The sequence below is a fragment of the Branchiostoma floridae genome, chromosome 5, assembly GCF_000003815.2.
Source record: "Branchiostoma floridae strain S238N-H82 chromosome 5, Bfl_VNyyK, whole genome shotgun sequence".
Taxonomy (NCBI): Eukaryota; Metazoa; Chordata; class Leptocardii; order Amphioxiformes; family Branchiostomatidae; genus Branchiostoma; species Branchiostoma floridae.
Window position 1 is genome coordinate 24,772,588 of NC_049983.1, and position 9,146 is coordinate 24,781,733.

Genomic DNA, 9,146 nt, shown 5'->3' on the forward strand with positions numbered 1-9,146 from the left:
GAGACCGTGTATTGTTGCCGTGCAGGGTGTTTAGGCACGACTTTCGTGTGAGTACCCGATGCTGACGGGGCGGATGCATACGCCCTTCACCGAGAGGGCGAGCCTTTTCAGTTCAGACTGGGAAGGAGTTGTAAAACGCCACTTGGCAGAAAGGTGGCCCAGAATGTGTCCTAGAGAATAGGCTATTTCATGTTCCGTGGCGCGGCCGTTATTGTTGCTTTCTGAACGATTTTCGTGTCGACTACGTGAAATTCGGGTTGACGGCGGCCATTGGGGGTTAAGCAGAAGGGCGGGGGGCAAGAAGAAGTACACCGGGGGCCAAGAAGAAGGACGGGGGCACAGCAGAAGTACAGCGGGGGTTAAGGAGAAGTCCGGGGGAAAAGGAGAACGGGTAGGGGGAAAAGCAGAAGGAGTTAGGTGGGGGTGTTTATTCTTTGTTACACGCGCAGCCTCCTCAACTTTACTATGATTATATAATAATGTAAGAGCCATAATAATATGGAACAGGTGTATTGCGAAGGGGAAAATATACTGAGCTTTGTAAAGTTCCTGCTTCAAAGCTGTTGTCTGATCGAAAAACAAATGCTACAAATTTTCATAGACCTTTGAGGCTTATTGGTCATGTCGTTTCAAACGCTTTGTAGGTAAGTAAAACTGTCAGATAATAAAACAACACAAAAACAAAGTGTGTCCGGTAAACATAAACAATTTATTTGAGATGTCATACAAAGAAACAGGTCCTGTACAACATATCCAATCTACTGGCAGATAAAAAAAAGTTGCTATCAATTGCTGTCTATTAGTTAACTCCTAGGTTAAATATTGGTTATCATTTCTCAAAATAACTACCTTATAAACATGAAAAAATCACCTGTAAAACTAAGGGCTAAAGAACAAAAATGCTAAAAACTTTTGTTAAATCAATATCCTTGCTTGATTTCAGCTGACATAAATTGAAAGAAGCTTTACGTCGCCAAAGACCTTCACTTCTGTGGCCAGTTAGTCCTGACATTTCAAATACTCTAGTACTACCGCATGTTATAAAACATCTATTAACACAATAAAAAAACTAGTTAACCCAAACAAACATTATAATAGAAGTGCAAACCAAAATAAAAGGTGCTGTACAACATTATAGACTAGTGATAGATAAACCAAAGAAACTTACTATCGACTACTCTAACTAATCTCGACTATCCCCAGTAAAATATTGGTTATTATTTCTCACAAAACTACTTTAACTTACAAGTTAAGGAATCAACATGATGAAAATCTCTTTATCTTAAATCAACATTCTCGCTGCATCTCTCATTTTTGAACTTCTGTGTTAGCCGTAGGGTAGTTAAGTAAACTGCACTCACTTCCATAGTTTCACCCATTCTACAATGAAAAAGATAACTTCCTAAACTACTAACACCGACATGCACATGGTCTGGGAACCCCGTACACAAATTCAGTTCTCAATTTGTGCATCAAATACAGTTTTATATCTTGCATCAAGCAGAATGACAAAGTCCTCACTCCTTTTGGGTTTATGTCCTGTGGCTTTTCATGTGAGTCTTCAGATTACTCAGCTGACTGAACTGCCTGCTGCACTCTTCACAACTGTAGGGTTTCTCTCCAGTGTGTATTCGCATGTGAGTCTTCAGATTACCCAAATGCCTGAACTGCCTGCTACACTCCTCACACTTATAGGGTTTCTCCCCTGTGTGAGTACGCATGTGTCTGTTCAGACTTTCCAGCCGACTGAACTGCCAGCTACACTCTTCACACCTGTAGGGTTTCTCCCCTGTGTGAGTCCGCATGTGAGTCTTAAGAAGACCCCGGTCACTGAACTGCCTGCTGCACTCCTCACACTTGTAGGGTTTCTCCCCTGTGTGGCCATGCATGTGTCTCTTCAGATTACCCAACTCACTGAACTGCTTGCTACAATAATCACACCTGTAGGGTTTCTCCCCTGTGTGAGTTCGCATGTGAGTCTCCAGATGACCCAGCTGGCTGAACTGCCTGCTGCACTCCTCACACGTGTAAGGTTTCTCACCTGTGTGTGTACGCATGTGAGTCTTTAGACCTATTAAGTGACTAAACTGCCTGCTGCACTCCTCACATCTGTAGGGTTTCTCACCTGTGTGAGTTCGCATGTGGGACTTCAGATTACCCAGCTGACTAAACTGCCTGCTGCACTCCTCACATCTGTAGGGTTTCTCCCCTGTGTGAGTACGCATGTGGGTCTTCAGATTGACCAGCTGACTGAACCGTCTACTGCACTCCTCACACATGTATGGTTTGTCTACAGTGTGAGCCCGCATGTGGCTTTTCAGATGACTTGGCTGACTAAACTGCTTGCTGCACTCCTCACACCTGTACACCCTCACACCTTTGTCTCGCCCGCTGGGCTCTTCCCCGAACTCCTCACACCTCTCTCCATGCCAGGTGAGAACACTGTTGGAAGAACCCCCTGCTGCTCCTCTCCTGACGTCATCCACACCTTGTACGCTGTCTGTTGTCGCCATGTCACAGATATCTGGATAAACGTCTGTAAAAACAAGACAAGCAAATATTAAAACGTGGGGTAAATATGCTAAGTAATAATAAGCTGGTACAAAATGTACCATAGTATAGGGTGGGTAGAGAAATCAGGGGTGCCTAAGCATTTGCACGAACCCTATGAAATTCGTACGAATATTATGTGACACACGAATCACTATGCGAAAACGCACGAATATTATGAAACTCGCACGAATCACTATGCAAAAACGCAAGAATATTATGAAATTCGCACGAATCACTATGTGATTAAAATTGCGCAACCACTGTCGGGGTCACGTGGCAGACGGAGCGGGATTTTCAAGATGGCGGCTTCGATCGGCGGCGACGGAAAATACGATGTAACACGCCGAAATGAAGCAAAACAGTAGCTCACAGGCTATCAAATACGTCTTTGCGACGGTAAATGTCCATTCCGTGCCTTGAAATATAAATATCACGGGTAGAAACGCTCAAAATCATGCCTCCTCCCGGCCGCCGTTTTTGCATAAGGATCGTGCAAATCTCATAAGGTTCGTGTGAATCACATAGTGATTCGTGCGAATTTCATAATATTCGTGCGATTTTGCATAGTGATTCGTGCGAATTTCATAATATTCGTGCGTTTTCGCATAGTGATTCGTGTGTATCACATAATATTCGTACGAATTTCATAGGGTTCGTGCAAATGCTTAGGCACCCCTGAAGGAAGTACTTGTTCATGTTCTTAGTTCACACCACGCCAGTAAAATGCTGAACACTAAGTACTATCTTCGCGACCCGACTTCTGCTTGGAGAATAGTTATAAAAGCCTCTTCGCGGTGTCCCCCCTCCCTTTGTCCTGAATAAAAAAGGTTTTGAATGAGATTGACGTATGAGAAAATAACTGCTTGCAAGCATAACAACAAGATAAAAAAGAAGTGTGAGTTTTGATGCTAGACGTTACCCTGTTCCAATAGTTACAAAACAATACAAAACAAAGGATTGGTGCACCTCTCCAATTCTTACTGATTTCTCTGCAAACTGTTTTGATAGAGGCTAGATTTTTCATGTCATGGGGGCTCTTCGAGAGCACCCCGGCAATAGTTAGTGAACCGTCCCGTGGTTTTCACACGCCCCTGTCTGGCCGCACGGCGGGATGGAATCCAGATGTGGAAAACAAGGCAGGAAGTCGGAGCGCACGCAGGGGTTTACAGTATACATAGGGGCAGTAAGAACAGATCAACTAGGTCCCTGTCAATACAAGAATCAGTGGCCCTTGATAGCAATGGGCTTCATATACGACACATTGGGATTTAACACGGCGTTGTGATAAAATAGCCAAGTTTTGAATAGAACACTCAGCATGATCTACCAACCCCCTGCCGACCCTCACGATCTGTTTACGTTTTCTATTCCTCCGTCGTCAGCTTCTAACCTTCATAATTTTGAGAACTTTAGACATACAAAAAACAAAGACATACAACAGTACGTTCAACAGACAATAGACATACATCCAGCATCTGATATGATTTTCTTATCCTAACAACGCCACTTCACTAAAAAAAAGTTTGGCCTGAATGCAATGACCAGACTACAATTTCTAGGCTAAATATCACGGCCAAGCAAACGAAAAGGCACGCCGACATACAATCACTGTTTTGTCAACTCAACAAACACTCGAACACCGATGCGCATGCATGCCAACTTTTCTTACCTGGAACTTAGTGGATGCACCGTCACAGATTGAATCACTGCAAAATGACGGCGGAACTCCTTTGGCTCAAGACCACAAAAAGACTCGAGGATCGATGTACGAAACAAAACGTATCCCTGCAGACAGGAAGTCGCAATGCGGTGACCCGGATGTAAATCTAAGATAGAGGTCAACTTCCGTAACCTGATTACCCTCCGATGAACATTGACTGATTCGATAACACGTATCTCCAGGAGTCCAGCTGCAATGAAGGCAGCACATGTTGTACATGTATTTATATCTCAGCCCATCCATGCCATATAGACACAAAGACACAACATTTCAAAATACTTTGATATTAAAAAAGTGAAAGCAAAGTGAAAGCGTATGTGTATTCCTATCCGTAAACCCTTACCGACCAAAGACGTTACGGTATTTTACGTCAAATACGTCACCATGATTTAAGATTCAAAATGGTGTGTGGGTTACTATCTATAAACCCTTACCGACCAAACGACTGTATATCTGATAATGTTTTGTTATTATTTTGTATGTAGCCCCTTAGTACTATTGTCTGTATAGCTATTAGTTGTTATTGGTTGCCATACATTGTACCCTGTGCGATTGTTGAGCAATAAACTCATTCATATATAAGGCCCTTGTACCGACCAATGGTGCAAACAAATCACAAAGTTCACAGGCCTAATCTTCAAGTAGATCTATTGGGAGCAAGTTAGTACAAACTCTCCTGGGATACTGTTTACCCCCGTACATCTGCTTGGAGATTCCACAAGCAATCCATCTTCGACTTAGATCCTGGGGAAAGCAAATGCTAGTATCTTCAATTCTAAACTATAGTTTCATTCTTTGTTATAAGCGCAGTATCCTGAGCTTAACTTTGATTATATGATAATATAAAAACCATAATAATATGGAACATATGTGATTCACACTGACGTCACAATTATGAAGTCTCGCGAGAATCCATTTCTCGCGAGACTTCTACACCAGTGACGTCATTACATATCTTCATCTCTCCATTCGCAGCGAACCCAGCTAGGAGAGCGGACGTGTACTAGTTTTTCTCTGCCCTCACTTCATGATGCATGGCGTGCTTGAACGACTGAGAACTTGGTAGAAAGGGGCCAAGGGAGAAGCAGTAGTTGCAAGTGATTCTAGATACATGTACTTGTACTTACACGAGGGGGCTTCTTCTAAAGTATAGCTGTATAGCCTTCATGGGAAGTTGATAATAGAACTTTATTGCTCGACATTTGTACATGGTAATATAACAAGTGTTTTCGATTTTGGCCCTCCCCCTCCGTAAGATTGGGGGGGGGGGTGAATTGACGTTTCCGTTTGGTTCTTACAACACGACCACCCACCCGCCCACCCACTCAAGCTCTGTTCTCTGTCGGCTTCTCGCTTTTTATTGGACCTCGGTCATTTGTGCCCATTCCTTAACCTTCATCGAGGTCCATCAGTGTAAACATATTAGGCATGTGTGTTGCGACTAAGGGACATATGCTAATAAGCTCTCTTGTATTCCTGTTTTGAAGCAGTTGCCTGATCGGAACACAAAGGCTGCCAATTTCCATTGGCCTTTTGGGCTTATTGGCCATGTCGTTTCAACCACTTGGTTGATCAGTAAAACTTGCCTTTACTAAAAGAACAACAGAAACAAGTACGGTAATTGTCGGATAACCAAATAATGTAATAGAAATTCAAAATAAAACAAGTTCTGTACAATGTAACAAAACTAATGGCACCTTAATATAGTAAAAAGATGCTATCGACTACTGTTTGTTAGTAAACTCCTCAGTAAATAAAAATTTGTCGCTATCATTTCTCAAACAATGACATTGTCAACTCAACAAAACAATCTATAAAAGGTACGGAATCAACATTCTAGAAACTTATTCTTGAAACTACAGTCTTGCTTGACCGCTCATCTTTCAGCCGCGATTTTAGATTAGTAAAAGTCTAAGCAACATTATCAAAACAACAAAGCAGGGTTAACCCAAAAAAATACAATAGAAATGTTAAACAAGAGAACAGGTGCTGTACAACATATCAAAACTAATGGCAGACAAACCAAGAAAACTTGCTGTCTGTTAGTGAACTCTTCAGAAACATATTACGTTAGGTTATTATTTCTAACAAAAATATTTTGCAAACCAACCAAACTAATACATAAAACTACAGTAAGGGATCAACAAACAGAAATCCTTGTATGTGTTCAACATTCTCGTTGGATCTCTCGTCTTTCGGTTGAAGAATAAAGATACAAGGCTACGTTCATTTTATGAAGCATCATACTAGTACTAAGCTATCATTCTGCAAAAAAATAGGGGAACAGTGACGGCAACTCACACAGCTGAAGAGAGGGGCGCTGTACCACAACAAAAGCAAAAAGAATGAAATGAATAAAATCTACAAACTTGATGGTCTTTTGGTTAACTGTCTACACCTGCTTGCACTAATTCTATCACCCTTACACCAACACAGTTCCCACAATGTGCGTCAGATGCTGTCCGAGTGTCATCCTAGCTAGTTAACAGGGTTCCGATACCCTCCCTCGCCAACATAGGTGAGGGTAGGGGAGCTCCGCTTAACTAACAAGAATGACACTTGGGCACTATCATACAAGAAGGTTATAAAATAACTTGTGCCAAACAACATGCCAATCCAGATCTCATATATATTGTGCATCAAATGTGCCTCACATGCTCTTCAAACAAAGCTGCTAAATAACCGTCCAACGTCCTCACTCCTGGTGGGTTTCTATCCTGTGGGTTTTCATGTGCCTTTTCAGATTGCTCAGCCGACTGAACTGCCTGCTGCATTCCTCGCACTTGTAAGGTTTCTCACCTGTATGAGTCCGCTTGTGCTCCTTCAGACTACCCATCACACTAAACTGCCTGCTGCATTCCTCACACCTGTAAGGTTTCTCACCTGAGTGAGTCTGCATGTGAGTCTTCAGATCATCCAGCCGACTGAACTGCCTGCTACATTCCTCACACCTGTAGGGTTTCTCACCTGTGTGAGTCCGCATGTGTCTCTTCAGATTAGCCAGCGTACTGAACTGCATGCCGCACTCGTCACATTTGTAGGGTTTTTCACCTGTGTGAGTCCGCATGTGCACCTTTAGATTACCCTGCTCACTGAACTGCCTGCTACACCCCTCACACCTATAGGGTTTCTCACCTGTGTGAGTTCGCATGTGAGTTTTCAGATTGCCAAGCACACTGAATTGCCTGCTGCACTTCTCACACTTGTAAGGTTTCTCCCCAGTGTGAGTCCGCGTATGTTCTTTCAGATGACACAGCTGACTGAATTGCCTGTTGCACTCCTCACACCTGTACTCCCTCACACCTTTGCCTCGCCCGTTGGACTCTTCCCCGAACTCCTCACGTCTCTCTCCTTGCCAGGTGAGAACACTGTTGGCAGAACCCCCTGCTGCTCCTCTCCTGACGTCATCCACACCTTGTATGATCTCTGTTGTCTCCATCTCAAAATATCTGGATCAACGTCTGTAAAAACGAGACAATTCAAACAAATTTTAAATCTGGAAAAAAATACGTGTAGTAAAGTATTGACAGAGCAACATGTCAACATGCACCGATAATTTTTCATTTTCATTGAAACAATTCACAACCACTGAGAAACCACACAAAAAATGGGAGATATAGTGCCCCGTCTTTTACTTCCATCCTCCCCCAAACAAATTTCCAGCCACTGCCTCTAGAAGAAGACGCCAGATTGTGCCCTGGCGAGAGCAGTTCACACCTACTCTCCAAGCAGAAGTTGAGTCGCATAGATATAACGTCCTTGCATTGATATACAAAATGTAGTAGTAGTCGGAAAAATTACACCGGCACTCCCGGTGTAATTTTTCCAACTACTACTATATCTACGCGACTCAACCTCTGCTTGGAGAGTAGTTCACACCATGGCACCGGAGTTGGTGAAATCGTATTTTCCTAGCAGATGGGAAGCGAGCACAGTATCTCCTGGCTAAATAAAACAAATAAAGATAAAATGAAATAAAGTGAAATGAGCCAGTACAAATCCCGACCATTACTATCTGCGCGACACAACTTCTGCTTGGAAAATAAGCTCTGCTTGGACATACCAAGGACGTTCTTGGACATACGCGACATCTATTGTTCACAAGCCAAACAACAAGACTACAAAGGAGTGTGAGTTTGCGCGTTAGACGCCACCCTATCCACGTACTTACAATGCAAGACAAAGGACTGATGCTTGCTGATTTCTATGCAGAATGTTTTGATAGAGGCTAGATTTTTTCATGTCATGGGGGCTCTTCGAGAACAACACTGCAAAGGTTAGTAAACCGTCCCTATCACGGTTACTGTTAGTGAACCGTCCCGTGGTTTTCACACGCCCCTGTCTGGCGGCACGGCGGGATTTTTCGTTATCCTAACTACGATACGCCGCAATACTGAAATAAACAGTTTGGCCTGAATGCATGGGCCAGACTACAATGTGATGAAAATCACAGCCAAACGAAAAATTCACGCCGACACACATTTTTCATTGTTCTGTCGAACACGACAAAACCCTCTTACACTTTTCTTACCTGAAAGCACTGCACAATGGCTGCGGAACTGCTTTTCTAGAGACGAAAAAACGACTCAAGATCTCAGGAAGACTCGAGGAGATACTAAACAAGCAGACAGGAAGTCTTAATGTGGTGACCCGGAAATACTTCACGGACAAAGGTCAAATTTGATTGCCTGATTACCTAACAAATGTACATGAGCCTCCAACGAGCTGTGGTTGTTTCGGTAATACTTGTCTTGAACAGTCCAGCTTCATTGCAGACAACCCATATTTACATGTCATTATGCACCTACTTCAGCCGACATATGTCACACACGCACAGCGTAAAATACTAGGTTTTAGATTTGAGCTGTCGGAA

The 9,146-nt window shown here is 43.0% G+C and overlaps 2 protein-coding genes across 2 annotated transcripts in view; both read right to left on the reverse strand.

The window, feature by feature from the left end:
* Window positions 1–4,294, reverse strand: part of LOC118416341 (zinc finger protein 782-like) — a 5,282-nt gene extending 988 nt beyond the window's left edge. The window contains exons 1-2 of the mRNA XM_035821432.1: window positions 4,223–4,294; window positions 2,054–2,536 (exon numbers count right to left, since the gene is read on the reverse strand). Of these exons, the coding sequence (XP_035677325.1) occupies window positions 2,054–2,513 (460 nt within the window). The 5' untranslated portion in view covers window positions 2,514–2,536; window positions 4,223–4,294. The remainder of the gene's footprint in view (window positions 1–2,053; window positions 2,537–4,222) is intronic.
* Window positions 4,295–5,922: 1,628 nt separating this feature from the next.
* The window catches only part of LOC118416342 (zinc finger protein 431-like), a 9,879-nt gene continuing 6,655 nt past the window's right edge, over window positions 5,923–9,146 (reverse strand). The window contains exon 3 of the mRNA XM_035821433.1: window positions 5,923–7,727. Within this exon, the coding sequence (XP_035677326.1) occupies window positions 6,969–7,727 (759 nt within the window). The 3' untranslated portion in view covers window positions 5,923–6,968. The remainder of the gene's footprint in view (window positions 7,728–9,146) is intronic.